Source organism: Microcaecilia unicolor, chromosome 1, assembly GCF_901765095.1.
Source record: "Microcaecilia unicolor chromosome 1, aMicUni1.1, whole genome shotgun sequence".
Taxonomy (NCBI): domain Eukaryota; kingdom Metazoa; phylum Chordata; class Amphibia; order Gymnophiona; family Siphonopidae; genus Microcaecilia; species Microcaecilia unicolor.
In genome coordinates, this window is record NC_044031.1 from 648,469,106 (window position 1) to 648,486,670 (window position 17,565).

Genomic DNA, 17,565 nt, shown 5'->3' on the forward strand with positions numbered 1-17,565 from the left:
TATACTTGAGGAGCACTTGATGTCATCTCCTTTCTTACTTTCTATTATATTTTAATTGTAAACCACTCAGTAGCACTTTCTGGTGAGATTCACAGTATATCTAGCATCACAAGTAAATAACTAAGGGGGTGTTTTACTAAAGGTGCACTAGCTAAACGCTCAGAGCACCAGCTGATTTTTAGTGCAAGCTAAAAACACTAGAGCACCTTAGTAAAAGACACCCTAACTACGTAAAATATAGCCACAGAACAATCTAAATAACAGCAGTGCAATTTTTCTAGCAAAAAAGGTGCCAGTACTCAAATGCCAGGCCACCCTTCAGGGGTGGGATGATCACTGAGGGACTCACCCCACAATAGCCAGGCCCCCTGCAATCAGTCACAGAATCTATGACGGCAGAATTGGTGTGTTGAGCCTGAGCTCTTTCATTAAAACTTGTGATCCATCGGTCAATTTTAGCAGACACTGGAAAAGGTGCTGGTACTCAGTACCCCCGAGTACCCCCTCAAAAAAAGCCCTGCATAACAGTAACATAAAAGCTGTACAGATCACAACCAACTACCCAGCATGCATCTTTCTCCTATATAAGCCCCTATTTGCAGAACATGTTACCACTCAACATTAGAACTGAACTCTCATTTATTAAACTCAAAACACAAATTAAGACCTGGCTCTTCCACTGCACATATACCCAGCATTTATTTATTTATTTAAAGCATTTATATCCCACATTTTCCCACTGGTTGTAGGCTCAATGTGGCTTACATCAGCTATATCAGGACTACAGTACAATAGTATATTAAAACAGCATCAAATTTCTTCTTTCCAACTCACTGATACACCTGGTTAGGAGACCTCTGCTTCCCTTGGTTTTTCTGTTTTCCCCCTTTCTTATACTGTTTTAACTTTTGTAAACTGAATAGCAGAACAGTGGTGTGATATGCGGCATATCAAGCTTTTATAAATAATAAAATAAATAATCTCGTACCAATATTCGAAAAGATTAAAAGAGGGAAACACTGGTCTTGCTGTAGCCTGCAGGACCAGATCATTAGTTTGAGGGACAACTTGCTTTTGACACAACCACCAGTACACTGCAGGGATATTGAAAGGACTGTGCACAGTGTGAATTAAGTGTCAATCACCAGCTTTAATCTGTAAAATCCTGGTAAACATCCGCGGAGACCCAGGCAAAGGTATTGGCCTGCTTATCCGACATTGCTGCCTGGATGTCCAAACCGCCACCTGAAACTGAACCATGTCCAAGGACCGAGCTTATCGTCTTTCCACCAAACCCACTTCTCCTCTTCCTCCACTTTCTATCTCAGTTGATAACACCCTCATCCTCCCCGTCTCATCTGCCCGCAACCTCGGAGTCATCATTGACTCCTTCTCTCTCCTTCTCATGCGCATATCCAGCAGATAGCCAAGACCTGTCGCTTCTTCCTCTTTAACATCAGCAAAATTCGCCCTTTCCTCTCTGAACACACCACCCGAACTCTCGTCCACGCTCTCATTACCTCTCGCCTGGACTACTGCAACTACTCCTCACCGGCCTCCCACTTAGCCATCTATCCCCCCTTCAATCTGTTTCAGAACTCTGCTGCAAACGTCTCAATTCCGCCAGAACCGATATACTCATATCACCCCTCTCCTCAGGTCACTTCACTGGTTTCCGATCAGATACCGCATTCAATTCAAGCTTCTCCTTCTTACCTACAAATGCACTCAGTCTGCTGCCCCTCACTAGCCTTCTACCCTCATCTCCCCTTACGTTCCCCGCCCCGGAACCTCCATTCACAGGATAAATCCCTCCTCTCAATACCCTTCTCCACCACCGCCAACTCCAGGCTCCGCTCATTCTGCCTCCCTCATCACCCTAGGCTTGGAACAACCTTCCTGACCCTTACGCCAGTCCCCCTCCCTGCCCGTCTTCAAGTCTTGCTTAAAGCCTTACCGTTCAGTGAATCCAGACTGCCCCCAATTTGACTGCCCCTATCGGACCGACCGTTCACATTGTCTCTTAGATTGTAAGCTCTTTGAGCAGGGACTGTCTCTCTTTGTTAAATTGTACAGCGCTGCTTAACCCTAGGTAGCGCTCTAGAAATTTAAGTAGTAGTACATAAGTACATAAGTACATAAGTAGTGCCATACTGGGAAAGACCAAAGGTCCATCTAGCCCAGCAGCCTGTCACCGACAGTGGCCAATCCAGGTCAGGGCACCTGCACGCTCCCCAACGTAAAAACAGTCCAGACAAGTTATACCTAAAAATGCGGAATTTTTCCAAGTCCATTTAATAGCGGTCTATGACTTGTCCTTTAGGAATCTATCTAACCCCTTTTAAACTCCGTCAAGCTAAACCGCCCGTACCACGTTCGCCGGCAACGAATTCCAGAGTCTAATTACACGTTGGGTGAAGAAAAAGTTTCTCCGATTCGTTTAAATTTACCACACTGTAGCTTCAACTCATGCTCTCTAGTCCTATTATTTTTGGATAGCGTGAACAGTCGCTTCACATCCACACCCGATCCATTCCACTCATTATGTTATACAACTTCTATCATATCTCCCCTCAGCCGTCTCTTCTCCAAGCTGAAAAAGCCCTAGCCTTCTCAGCCTCTCTTTCATAGGAAAGTCGTCCCATCCCCATTATCATTTTTCCGTCGCCCTTCGCTGTAAACCTTTCCAATTCTACTATATCTTTTTGAGATAACGGGAGACCAGTACTGAACCAATACTCCAGGTGCGGGCGCACCATGGAGCGATACAACGGCATTAAACATCCGCACACCTGGACTCCATACCCTTCCTAATAACACCCAACATTCTATTTGCTTTCCTACCGCAGCAGCACACTGAGCAGAAGGTTTCAGCGTATCATCGACGACGACACCCAGATCCCTTTCTTGATCCGTACTCCTAACGCGGAACCTGCAAGACGTAGCTATAATTCGGGTTCCTCTTACCCACATGCCTCACTTTGCACTTTCAACAGTGAACTTCATCTGCCACTTGCAGCCCATTCTCCAGTCTCTCGCAAGGTCCTCCTGTAATCGTTCACATTCCTCCTGCGACTTGACGACCCTGAATAATTTTGTGTCATCGGCGAATTTAATTACCTCACTAGGTTATTCCCATCTCTAGGTCATTTATAAATACATTAAAAAGCAACGGACCCAGCACAGACCCCTGCGGGACCCCACTAACTACCCTCCTCCACTGAGAATACTGGCCACGCAATCCTACTCTCTGCTTCCTATCTTTCAACCAGTAGTAGTAGTAGATAGCACTCACATAGAGTTAAGATTAGAAGTATAGGCCTGAAGTTAAGCATAGGAGTTGGTTTAGCGGTAGGGGTAGGGGTTAGGAATAAAGCTAGGGTTAACATGAAGGGTAGGGTTGAACCAATGCTATGATGAGGGCTAGGTTTAGGTTACGATTAGAGATATGAAGGGCAGTGACTCACCAGTTCTGGGCTGTAGTACCCCGGCAGGTAATACTCACAGATCTGCACCAAACACCAGAATGCTTGCTGAAAAAAAGGGGAAGAGGTGAATGAAAAGTCCTACCAAAAATTCACAATCAACCAACAAACACATCACATTGAAACACAATTTAAAATACTAGTAATCATTCTCGACAAACATCTAACACTGGACAATCAAATAGCAAGAACATCATATCCTTCAGAACACTATGGAACTGAGAGAATAGAGACTAGTTCCCTAGAGAATCTTTCCAGATACTGGTCCAATCAACGATACTATCGCAACTAGACTACTGCAATGCAAGTATAAGTAGGCCCTACATCGTAGGGTCAAGGAAAACACACTAAATAGCTTAAACAGTCCAAAACATGGCAAAAAGACTGATTTCAAGAATTCGACATATGAAAGAGCAACCCCACTGCTTGAAACACTACATTGGTTATCAGTCAAGGCAAGAATATTTTTCAAAGGTAGCACCCTAATCTTCAAGATACTACTTGGAATGGCACCCGAATATATGCTTAACATGATTGAACTATTCTCAAGAAATGCCAGCCCAGTAAACAGAAACTACCTACTTCTACATCTACCCAACTGAAAAAACACCATTGTTTTTATAATGTTGCTGTTCATATATTTGTACTGTTTGTATATTCAAAAATATTCACAAAATTTAATGAACAAAAAAATAGGTTAACAAAAAGGTTGTCCTAACTTTATCCGCCAATGGCCTGAATATTGCCACAAACTGGATAGCTGTGCCATTCAGCGCTGACTCCAGGTATTCAGCGCCAGGTTCTACATGGCCTCAGTGTAGTAAATTTAAAGCAAATTGGAGAAAGTTTTTCTTCACCCAACGCGTAATTAAACTCTGGAATTCGTTGCTGGAGAACGTGGTGAAGGCGGTTAGCTTGGCATAGTTTAAAAAGGGGTTAGACGGTTTCCTAAAGAACAAGTCCATAAACCGCTACTAAATGGACTTGGGAAAAATCCACAATTCCAGGAATAACATGTACAGAATGTTTGTACGTTTGGGAAGCTCGCCAGGTGCCCTTGGCCTGGATTGGCCGCTGTCATGGACAGGATGCTGGGCTCGATGGACCCTTGGTCTTTTCCCAGTGTGGCATTACTTATGTACTTATGAGTTTACACCTGAATCAGTCATTGCTTACTTTTTTTTTTCTCAACAAGCCTTTTCTTAATGTTGCGCTTTTGAGATCATTTTCATCCCCTGCTTGGTACAGCTGTGATATTCATTGATGTTGATTTATGACTTTATTGCTGTCTTTGGGGCCGATATTCAACCGGTGGGAGGCAGCCACATAAGTCCCGGAGTTGGCGCTGATCCCAGATATTCAATGCTGAACCATTTCTGGTGATTGGCATTGAATATCCGGTTTCAATTTTGGCCACTGGAACATAACTGGTTAAGCCAATATTCAGTGCTAACCAGTTAAGTTGCTAGTGGTTAAAGATAGGACTGCTAGTTATGTGCTCCTACTTAACCGCTTAATCTAGCGCTGAATATTGGTGCTAATCGGCTGTATTGTGCGATTTAGCTGGTTAGCCACTATCCTGGGGATTCTATATAACACACCTAGAAATCCACGGCGAAATTCAAGCAGATTCTGTAACAATGTGCGTAATTTAACAAGCTTAGCAAGCTAACGAGCACTAACAGCACTGAACAAGCAATAATGAGCGCTAATTGGCATGATTAGAATTTAGGTGCACAACTCGCTAAGTGTATTCTGTAACAAAGTGCCACAAACTTCTAAAGCGCACAGGCAAAAAGGGGTGTGGTTATGGGCAGGGAAATGGATGTTTTGTGGGCGCTCCAAAATTTACACGTGTAGTTATAAAATATGGCCCAGTGCACGTAAATCTATGTGCTGGGATTTATGACACATTTTCGTTGGTGTAAATGGATGCGTGTAGTTTTAGGCAGTTAGTGTATCTGGGTTTAAAATAGGTTTGGACAAGTTCCTGGAGGAAAAGTCCATAGTCTGCTATTGAGACAGACATAGGGAAGCAACTGCTTGCCCTGGGATTTGTAGTATGGAATGTTGCCACAATTTGGGTTTCTGCTAGATACTTGTGACCTGACTTGGTCACTGTTGGAAATAGGATACTAGGCTAGACAGACCATTGGTCTGACCCAGTACGGCTACTCTTATGTTATGTTCTTATAGGCGTTGATTATAGAATATGCTTAGTTGACACTTATTTTGGCACTGAGTTTTTAGGTGCAATATATAGAATCTCCCCCTATGCACTAACTGTGAATATTCAGTGGAGATAACCAGATATCTCCCACTGAATATTAGCAATTAGCTGGCTAAACACTATTTAACCGGCCAGGAGCCATTCCTGGCTGGTTAAATAGTGCTGAATATCAGTAGGTTTGTATTTATTTTGTGTGTGAGTTTAATGATGTATGTTTTTTGTGCACTACCCTAGATTTGGAGATACTGCAAGCTAAAACATTTTTTTAATTAATAAAAATAAATAAATAAATAAATCCAGTAACTGCTGCAGTCGACATTTTGAAAAATGCTGTACATTGGCCTCTTAGCTTTTTACAGACCTAACTGGGTACTTCCAGGCAGGCTGAAGAATATACCTCTCAACCCTTATCTCTCCCTGCACTCCTTCCCAGACATTCACTGGGTAAATCTCTCTTATCTGCACCCTTCTCCTCCACTGCTAACTCCAGACTCCATTCCTTTTATCTTGCTGCACATACGCCTGGAATAGACTTCCTGAGCTGGTACATCAAGCTGCATCTCTGGCAGTCTTCAAATCTAGGCTAAAAGCCCATCTTTTTGATGCTGCTTTTAATTCCTAACCCTTACTTGTTCAGTACCCATGTTTTAACATTCCCACCGTTGTAATTCCCTTATCCCTTATTTGTCCTGTTTGTCTATCCTAGTTAGATTGTAAGATCCTTCAACCAGGGACTGTCTCTTCATGTCCAGTGTACAGCACTGCGTATGTCTAGTAGCGCTATTGAAATGATAAGTAGTAGTAGTAATCACCACCTCCACTTCCACTTTCTGCATCACTGCATTCCTCTGGGACACTGGCTGAAGTTTTGAAAAGATTTTTTTAACCTACTGCCCTTGTTAAGGAAATCAGGGTACAGCTGTGCTGATCATAATCTTAACCTAAAGTACGAACACAGCACAAACAGATGGAGTGAGGCCTCAGGAAGGAGAAGGCATCACCCTGAGATAGCCAAAGTTGTGAATGCAACATGAACAGCTGACGGCATCACCCTGAGATAGCAAAAATACGAATACTGCATGAAGAGAGACATCAGGGGAAGAGACAGCCAACATATGAATGCAAGGTAATAATGCAAAGCGCATACTTTTAATTTTAAATAGAATAAAAACAGACTTTGAAAATTTTATAACTATTAAGATATTATTATCAGTAATACCATTAAATAAAAGAAAAAGGAGAAGCGAATGTACCAGCAGAAGGAGCAGTTTGTACTTTCGAGGGAGACTGGTTGTTAACAGATGCTTGGAAATCAGTTATACCAAGAAGGAGGCTAGAGCCCAGCCGAACCCAGGATCTTCAGTTTCTGCCAAAACTGAATCTGCAACCGAATTTGTCAGCTCGGTTTCAGCAGAAGTTAAAACTGAAACTGTCCCCCCTGCTTCCTCCCCCACATCTGACAAATAAAGCCCCTCTCCTGAGCCCACCCTACCAGTGGCCCCCTCGCTCTGTCCCCTGATCACTGTCTCCCCCCCCCCATCCCACTGACCACCCGTAGTTCCTCCCTGGGCCTAGCTTAGGAAGCCCTGGTGATCTAGTCATGGGCATAGATTGGGGAGGCGAGGGGGGCATTGCCCCCCCAAATGACTTAGTCACTTAGTCTTCTTACCCGAAGTAGCAGCGGTGAACTGGCGGGCGGCAGGGTGCCAGTAGTAAAAGCAGCAAGCAGGCAGGCTCGACTCCGTCCTTCGCTTCCCTGCCCTGTGTCCCGCCTTCCTCTGATGTTATTTCCTTTCAGGCGGGCGGGACGCTGAGAGGGCAGGGAAGTGAAGGATGGAGTCGAGGCGAGCCTGCCTGCTTGCTGCGACTAGAGAAGGAAGGAAGCCATTTGGAAAATCTCTGTTTTCACTCCCCCGCGCAGCCGTCGCCGTTCACTCAAAACACAGCAAGCAAACCTGTGAGCTGCTGACTGCATCCACGTTGTCGTTCTTTATTGTTGGTCCATCTTTAACAAGTCTAACACTGTTTTTTTTTGTTTTTGTTACATTTGTACCCCGCGCTTTCCCACTCATGGCAGGCTCAATGTGGCTTACATGGGGCAATGGAGGGTTAAGTGACTTGCCCAGAGTCACAAGGAGCTGCCTGAGCCTGAAGTGGGAATCAAACTCAGTTCCTCAGTTCCCCAGGACCAAAGTCCACCACCCTAACCACTAGGCCACTCCTCCTTGGGTAGGCAGTGCCTTACAAGGTGGAGGAGAAAATAAATAATTGAATATCACTAAAACAGGTTCAGAATAGAAGTACTAGATTTCCTTCCTCTTGGAAATCTAGTACTTCTATTCTGAACCTGTTGGATTTCTCTAAATATGCCAGAGAGTAAACTTTTGACGTATCAAATGCAAAATGGATATTAGAAAGTTTTTTGTGAAAGCAAGTGCTGAACTACCAGTTCTTGATTCCCATGAGCATTTAGCATCAACTTCAGAGCAAGCCCTGGCTGCATCCACATCAGTGCTACTCTCCTTAGATGCACCGAGTACAAGTACAGTTGATATAAGAAGCCCAGCTGCTTCTTCAGACCTTGGAGAAAATTGTAATGGACCAAATCAGCCACATCTGCATGATTTTCCGAAAAGAATGTTTGGGAAGTATAACCGTTCATTTTCATTTTTCCATTATGCAAAATTCCCCTGGGTTGAATACTCCATTGAGCAAGATGCTGCATTCTGCTTTCCCTGTCGACACTTCCAGTCAGAAACAGCCTATGCTGAGGACTCATTCATCAAAACAGGTGTGCAAGATTGGAAGAAAATCTCAGAAAAACTGACAAAGCATGGATTTCTCAAATACATGTGAAAAGCATGGAGAAGTGGCAGAGCTTCAAACAGAGTGAAAAAGCTGGATCAGTAGCAGCAAAGCTTTCTGAGAGTCCTAAGAATGCAGTCCAGAGAAACAGGGATTACCTCTGCAAGGTGTGTAATATTATTAAATTACTTTCAAAACTCGGGTTACCTTTCCGAGGCCATGAAGAAGGAAGAGATTCCAATTTTAGAGGAATTTTTCGTGAAATCTGTGATTTTTTTTCAAACTATGATACAAGTTTCCAAAAAATGCAGGACTGTTATTTTAGTTACACAAGCCCAAAATGAAATTGTACAGATTTGTGCAGATTTAGTTTGCAAACAAATTGTAGAGGCAGTGAATGAAACAGGCTTCTTTGCGATAATGGCAGATGAGGCCAGGTCTTTTAAGACAGAACAGCTTTCTAAACTTGAGATTAAAGAGAGATTTCTATGCTTTATTGATTGCTCATCTTTCCGAAATGCAGATGGGATTTATACTGCCATCAAGAGAGGTTTGGAAACAAGTGGAATGCAAAATATTCCAATTGTTGCCCAGTCTTATGATGGTGCTTGTGTTATGTCAGCACATGTGACTGGAGTACAGCAAGCGGATGAATGAAGACCACCAGTTTGCAGTATACATTCATTGCATGGCACATAAACTCAACTTAGTGCTTGTAGAATACTGCAGAGTAAATCGTAGTATTGTGGGATTTCTAACTGTACTTGATAAACTTTACTCTGTCTTTGCTGAGCCAACCAATCATCAAAAGTTTATTGGCATGCAGAAAGCATTAGGTGTAAAGCAGAAAGAGATTGTGCAACCAAGTGAAACACGCTGGGCACATAAGTGGAGAAGTGTTTTTGCAGTTAAAACACAATTTATTTATTTATTTATTTATTTATTTGCTGCATTTGTACCCCACATTATCCCACCTATTTGCAGGCTCAATGTGGCTTACATTATATTGCAAAAGATATAATTATGAACAGAGTTAAGAGGTTTGTTCTAATTTAACATAATACTATGTAAGAAATATGGAAGATATGTTTGTAGAATGATTTACATAACACATAATAAAAAGCAGTAAAATATAATGACCAATAATGATAATATTATTAATATAATCAATTCAGAGGGATCAGTAAGTGGTTGGTTTAGATATAGAATAATCAAATATGCTGCCATAATGAATTGTCTAAACGATCTGACAGAAAGAGGTGAAAAGTGGTCTGTGGAAGCAAGTGGCCTTTATCATCACACTAGTAAAAAAGGCCCGTTTCTGTAAGAAATGAAACGGGCGCTAGCAAGGTTTTCCTTTGAGTGTGTATGTTTGACAGAGTGTGTTTGACAGTGACTGTGTGTGTGTGAGAGAGAGAGAGTGAATGTGTGAGTGTGTGTGTGTATGACAGAGTGTATGTGTGTGTGTGTGACTGTGTGTGTGAGAGACAGAGACTGTGTGTGTGTGTGTGTGGTGGCCGAGTTAGTGTGTGGGAGAGAGAAAGACAGAATGTTGATTGAGTGTGTGTGTCACAGACAGAGACACAGCGAGGCTGTGTGAGAGAGAGAGAGTGATTCAGTGTGGTTGTGAGATACCGTTGTGGGGTAGGGTACGGTTGTTCTGTATGAGTGTATGTGTCTTTTTTTTGGGGGGGGGGGGTTGTGGGGGGTCTGTGGGTGTGTGTGAGAGACAGATGTTGTTTTTTACTGTTTCACTTGGAGGCTGGGGGAGGGAGTGTGTGCCTGTGAGTGTGAAAGAGAGATGCTGTCTGTCCAGCGGATCCAGGACATCTGTAGCGGCTGAAATGGCGCATCCTGTGAAAAGCGGTACTTCTGAGAAGAAAGAATGTGCAAGATCCGCCTTTTTCCTAGTCCGTTTCCACCAAAATAAATCAGAATTGCTTAAACCTCAATCCTACTGAAAAGTAAACATGTGCCTACCTTAATTGGCCACACACAGAATACACTCAGCGGGAGAAAAAGCCAAGTGTGTATGAGCGTGAACACAGAGAGCAGGTTACCATTTGTTTTGCCGGGTGAGAGAGTTCTACCAGCCTCAACCACTCAGCCATTGCACTTTCTCCCACAGTTGGTTCACTTTTAGAGGGCGGAATTCGGTTGGCCCACGCTGCGTCTCTTTTTCATTCACCTCCAGCGAATATTTGTTGTTGTTGTTGCTGCTGCCCCCGAGGGCAGTAAGCACCAAACAACCGAACAGCAGGTCGAAAAAGAGGCGAGAAGGCATTGCGATGCGGATTAGCAGAAAAACGTCAAAGCTTACTGTACTGTACACAGCTCTTTAGGATAGCAACACAGTGTCCGGGCCGGCCCCGGCCCCAGCCCCAGAACACAATGCATCAATCATTTCTTCCCCTGGCATTCATTCAGCCCGTCTACCAGATGCCAATCCACCCAATTACATCTCCATCAGTCTTATGTTGACAATTTGTCCCCGCCCCCACGGTCACATTCAACAATCACTGCTCTCTATGCCATCAGGTATGCCCCTTTCCGTTCTTCCACCCACCAATCATCGTTCTGTTGCCCAATCGGGCCGCCTCCTAAGGACAGATCCACCAATCAATGCTCCAGCACGGCACTCTTTGTAGGCAGTTGTAGTTTTGATGAAACCGGAGGGATCCGTTGCAGGCAGGCAGTTGTTTAGTTGAGAAGATGGTGTTTTGTGTGTGTGTGTGGGGGGGGGGGGGGGGGGGGGGGGGAGGTTGGCGTGTCAGTTTGACGGATCTCAGGAGTAGATGCGGGTTGGCTTGAGGGTGGACTGTGGGTGGCGTTCTGTTTGATTGGGTGAGTGTCATTGCTCTGCCCTCGACGTCATCACGTTGTGACGTGTGGGCGGGGCAGACACTCATGGAGCCAAATCGATGTTAGCCAGTTCACCACTCATTGCGCAGAATCGATCTTTGCCACTTCACTTTTACTCATTGCGCAGAATCGATCTTTGCCACTTCACTTTTAGAACGTTGGGAGAGTGAGGCTTCAATAGAACGTTGGAGGTGCGTTTTATATAGAGAGATGACTACAGTATCATTCATTTCATGTTTGATTATCTTTGAAGACATAATGAAGATTATTCATGTTGCCCATAAAGGACTTCAGAGCACTGATATCACACTTGGAAAAGCTTCCTCTCTCATAGAAAAACTGAAAACACACTTTGAGAAATGCAGACAAGCTGATGACTGGAATGATTTATGGAAAGAAATCATGGCATCATTCTGTCAAAGTCACAAAATTGCAGTATCAGATGAGGATTCTACAAAAAGAAAAAGAGCTTGTAAAACCTCAGTAGCTCTTACCAATTTCTTTGTTACAACAACTCTGGGTCAAAGAGAACACAAAGAGCAGACACTAAGTAAAGATGAAACACAAATTACATCAACCACAGAAAGAAATAGGTGACGTGAGCAGTTGTACTTCCCTGTTTTAGATGCCATAGTTTCTGAATTAGACAGACGATTCTCAAAAGAATCAATGAAAATTGCTGAAGCCTGTGACTCTGTTTTAAGGTGTGACAAAACTGGCACCCATCCACTCTTACAGAAATATGGAGATCTTCTAAAAATAAATCCTCATCTTGTGGCTGCAGAAATAAATATTCTTAACAATTCTCAAACTCCAGTCACCTTTGAAAGACTTCAAGAAGTGACTCCAATAATATATCCTAACTACTACAAACTCATTCGGTTAGCGATAACATTCCCTGTTGGAACAGCTACATCAGAACAAAGTTTTTCAGCAATGAGACGGATTAGAAACTGGATGCGTTCAACTATGAGAGAAGATAGATTTTCAGGTTTGGCTCTTCTTCACATTGAAGCGGACTTACTTAACACCATCTCTTCTACTATCACCCCCCCCCCCCATCTGTCATATCCTCAACCTCTCTCTCTCTCCACTGCAACTGTCCCTGACACCTTCAAGCATGCTGTAGTCACACCACTCCTCAAAAAACCATCACTTGACCCTACCTGTCCCTCCAACTACCGCCCCATTTCCCTTCTACCCTTCCTCTCCAAATTACTTGAACGCGCCGCCGTTCACAGCCGTTGCCTTGATTTTCTCTCCTCTCATGCCATCCTCGAGCCGCTTCAATCTGGCTTTCGCCCACTACACTCGACAGAAACGGCACTATCTAAAGTCTGCAATGACCTGTTCCTCGCCAAATCCAAAGGTCATTACTCCGTCCTCATCCTCCTCGACCTATCCGCAGCTTTTGACACTATCAATCACAACCTACTTCTCAACACACTGTCCTCTTTTGGGTTCCAGGGCTCCATCCTCTCCTGGTTCTCCTCTTATCTCTCCCATCGTACCTTCAGAGTTCACTCTCATGGTTCGTCCTCCACCCCTATCCCGCTCTCTGTTGGAGTCCCTCAGGGATCTGTCCTTGGACCCCTTCTTTTTTCAATCTACACCGCTTCCCTGGGCTCCCTGATCTCATCTCATGGCTTCCACTATCATCTGTATGCTGACAACACCCAGCTTTATCTCTCCACACCAGACATCACTGCGGAAACCCAGGCCAAAGTATCGGCCTGCTTATCCGACATTGCTGCCTGGATGTCCAACCGCCACCTGAAACTGAACATGGCCAAGACCGAACTTCTTGTCTTCCCACCCAAACCCACTTCTCCTCTCCCTCCACTCTCTATCTCAGTTGATAACACCCTCATCGTCCCCGTCTCATCTGCCCGCAACCTCGGTGTCATCTTCGACTCCTCCCTCTCCTTCTCTGCGCATATCCAGCAGATAGCCAAGACCTGTCGCTTCTTCCTCTATAACATTAGCAAAATTCGCCCTTTCCTCTCTGAGCACACCACCCGAACTCTCATCCACTCTCTCATTACCACTCGCCTTGACTACTGCAACCTACTCCTCACTGGTCTCCCACTTAGCCATCTATCCCCCCTTCAGTCCGTTCAGAACTCTGCTGCACGTCTTATCTTCCGCCTGGACCGATATACTCATATCACCCCTCTCCTCAAGTCACTTCACTAGCTTCCAATCAGGTACCGCATACAGTTCAAGCTTCTGCTACTAACCTACAAATGCACTCGATCTGCAGCCCCTCCTTACCTCTCAACCCTCATCTCCCCTTACGTTCCTACCCGTAACCTCCGCTCTCAAGACAAATCCATCCTTTCAGTACCTCTTCTCCACCACCGCCAACTCCAGGCTCCGCCCTTTCTGCCTCGCCTCACCCCATGCGTGGAACAAACTCCCTGAGCCCATACACCAGGCCCCCTCCCTGCCCATCTTCAAATCATTGCTCAAAGCCCACCTCTTCAATGTCGCCTTCGGCACCTAACCACTACACCTCTACTCAGGAAATCTAGACTGCCCCAACTTGACATTTCGTCCTTTAGATTGTAAGCTCCTTTGAGCAGGGACCGTCCTTCCTTGTTAATTTGTACAGTGCTGCGTAACCCTAGTAGTGCTCTAGAAATGTTAAGTAGTAGTAGTAGTAAGCTAAATCCAGAGAAGATTGTGGATGTTTATGCCAACAGGAAAGAAAGATGACTGCGTTTACATTGTATATCAACCCAAATAAAGGAGTTTGACTCTTGTATGTACTGATAGTATGGAGGTGTCCCTTTAAATTGGTGAAAAACAAATAGACTCACCCTCAAGACTATCAAATCCTAACAAAACGAACCTCAAATCTCCCAGCAAGGAACTCCGCAAAAACATTGTCAATCCCTTGTACAAATGGGAGTAGAATACCATCACAGGCTCTGTCTAAGAGAGAATGGAGAAAAAACCCCCAACGTAAAAACTCATCAACTAGATGAGAAAACCGTATGGGATGAAAAAACTCTCTTTCTCTCTTAAACTTTGTATATAACTACTATATTCAAACGAACACCAATATACCCAAACTATCCCAAAAGAACTGACATCAGCCAGTAAAGGACTCCCTACCTACCTAAGTTCCATACAGCGCCCTTCCTGAGGCAGCCACGAGGGTGGCGAAACAAGGCGCTCTTGTTGAAGGGGTGGCGGTTTTTTTGGCGGTTTTTTTCGCCGCAGCGTTTACTCAGGGCTCCGGAGTTCCTATGTGGGGGGTCCTTTCGATTGAGGGTTTTCTTGAAGTTGCTTCACTCGATCTAAGCTAAGTATTTTTTCTCTTGCATGAGTATATCTTTGACATTTGAAAGAGGGTTTTCCTCAATACTGCTGAAAAATACTGCTGAAAATCATTATATATATTTGAAGCTGCATAACTATTTAACTTCTAGTTTTTCCCCCTGTATGGAACTTAGGTAGGTAGGGAGTCCTTTACTGGCTGATGTCAGTTCTTTTGGGATAGTTTGGGTATATTGGTGTTCGTTTGAATATAGTAGTTATATACAAAGTTTAAGAGAGAAAGAGAGTTTTTTCATCCCATACGGTTTTCTCATCTAGTTGATGAGTTTTTACGTTGGGGGTTTTTTCTCCATTCTCTCTTAGACAGAGCCTGTGATGGTATTCTACTCCCATTTGTACAAGGGATTGACAATGTTTTTGCGGAGTTCCTTGCTGGGAGATTTGAGGTTCGTTTTGTTAGGATTTGATAGTCTTGAGGGTGAGTCTATTTGTTTTTCACCAATTTAAAGGGACACCTCCATACTATCAGTACATACAAGAGTCAAACTCCTTTATTTGGGTTGATATATATTATATTGGGTTTGCCTTCTCCCACACTAGTTTGCGTTTACATTGTTAAATTTTGCTTTTTTCACTATATATTCGTTGTTATGATTGTTACACACAAAAAATGGCCTCTATTGCATGCTGTATGAACTCTTTGGGCTATGTTTTGCTTCAGTTCCAGAGGTATGATTTTAGATTTTTGAAGCTGTACAGCTCTTAAGATGGTCATGATAGTTCTACAAATAGTGAAGACCAGTTTTAGGATGACTTTTGAGAAGGGCAAATGTGCAAAGGAAACCTTCCATAATAACAGAAAACTTCTCAACAGCTTGAGCAGGAAATAGCTAAGAGTAGATTAGAAGATGAAGATCTGACACAATGAAAAGAATAGAGAAGAGCATTGGCAATACATCGGAGACTGAGATAATCACCAAGCAGTGCACTCTGATTTATGAGTGAGGTTCATTCCTATAACTCATGGAACTAACTACCCATCTGAAGACATTACTCTGGAAGGTAAGAAACTATTTGCTGTCAATTGTCAGCCATTTTGCCTCCTCAGTACTGCATTTCTACATATAGAGCCTATGCATTTCTAAGGTCAACACAGGCATGGTATGGGAAAGGGGGTGGGGAAATGCTACTGGAGAGGAAGAGGAAGAGGAAGAGGGAGTGCTGGGTAAGGAGGAAAGAAGGAAGGGAGGGAGATAGAGATTTTTTTAGGAATAGCCCTAATGAATATGTATGAACTATAAATGTATGCAAATGAATATGCTAATGTACCCCGCCCCATCCTTTGCCCCCACAAATGAAAAAATCAAACTATGCCCATAGATCTAGTAGCCTCTTGGGGGGCAGGAACGAACTCCACTCATTCCTGTCCCATGCCTCTGCTCCATCGCAATGGCTGCCGAGATTTCCCGAGGCAGTCTAGGTCCTGGCAGCCATTTTGTGTTTTTGCAATTGGAACCAGCACAGATAGCAGTGAGTCTCCTGCCCATGCTGATTCCAATCACAAAATGACTGCCAGGATCTCCTGTAGCAGTCTCGAAAGACTGCAGCAGGAAGTCTCAGCAGCCAGTGCAACAGAGCAGCGACCCTGAAGAGGCCACTAGACCACTAGGGCTTCCTAGGAGAGGGCCTACGGGTTGCCAGGTGGAATGAGAGGGGAGGGGGAAGAAAGTTTTGGTTTCAACCGAAAATGCAGACATTTTCAGCCGAACCCCGGTCCAGTGTCAGTGCTGAATCTGAAATTCAGTTGGTATTGTAGCTTAGGGATGATCAGTCATAATAGCCCTGACAAAACAGCTCAAAGACAAAACAGCCCTCGATAAAATGACCCGCAACAAAAGAGCCCCAGTACTCTATCCAGTAGTGTCCAAAGAAAATTAAATACGGCGGAGGGAATACATAGACCTATTTACTCTAGTCTTAAGGGATCATGAGGGGGAGGGTGAACACTGAACAGTGCTCCAGAGGTACTTCTCGTGACTCTGAGATGAAGGACAGTTAGCCTCAGATTTATAAATCCATTGCCAATTGAGTGTTAGTATTTCACATTTTTATAAGCATTGTTATTGAAAAGAACCTCAGCTCAGGCCATTTTCATGGGCCCTTTTACTAAAGGTTAGTGCATGCAGAAGGAATTAAAACACACTAAATGCTAAGAAGCCCATAGGTATACACTGGGCTCCTTAGCATTTAGCATGTTCATTAGTGCACACTATTCAAGAAAAGAGTGGCTGAGGACAAGTCTATCACATGAACCAGTTGTGGATATGTGGCTGGATGAGATGTCCCATTACAGACATTTTCAAGTGGATAGGTTTCCACATCTGCCAGTAGTGGGGGACTATTAGCCCGGGGTAGTGTGAAATTTGCCAGGAGGCAGGTTTGCAAGGAGAATAATTCAGGTCAATGCACATGGTCCCTATGTAGATTCAGGTATGTATGGTCTATCTGTGGCTCCCCATACCCAGAACTTCAATGCAGGCTTATTAAGGACCGACATCCCCCATTTATCCCAATGACGTCCTCCTGAGGACTATAGCACCCACACCAGTTAAGCTTCCTGCTATGGTGCCCTAGCTCCACAGATACCTGTTCAAGGAACAGGCTGATTTTATATATGCTGGCTTTTTGCATGGTTTCCCCATTTCTTACCTGAGCCCTAGGTGCAGAGTGGGCCAAGTTGTCATAATGCTGCTTCTGTATACCAACTTGAAGCAGTAGCAGAAGAAAGATTGCAGAAAGAGATAATCCTTGGCAGAGTGGCAGGCCCATTTGTTCAGCCACCCTTCCAGGGTATGACTACTTCTAGGTGTGGTCTCCAAGAAGGAGCCCAGCAAATTC

General features: G+C 44.0%; 1 protein-coding gene across 2 annotated transcripts in view; it reads right to left on the bottom strand.

Annotated features, from left to right (window-relative positions):
* Positions 1-17,565, bottom strand: part of TBC1D10C (TBC1 domain family member 10C) — a 131,592-nt gene that overhangs the window by 23,993 nt on the left and 90,034 nt on the right. For both annotated transcript variants that reach the window (XM_030185687.1, XM_030185678.1), the window contains exon 7: positions 3,468-3,533. In XM_030185687.1, coding sequence (XP_030041547.1) covers positions 3,468-3,533 — 66 coding nt within the window. The remainder of the gene's footprint in view (positions 1-3,467; positions 3,534-17,565) is intronic.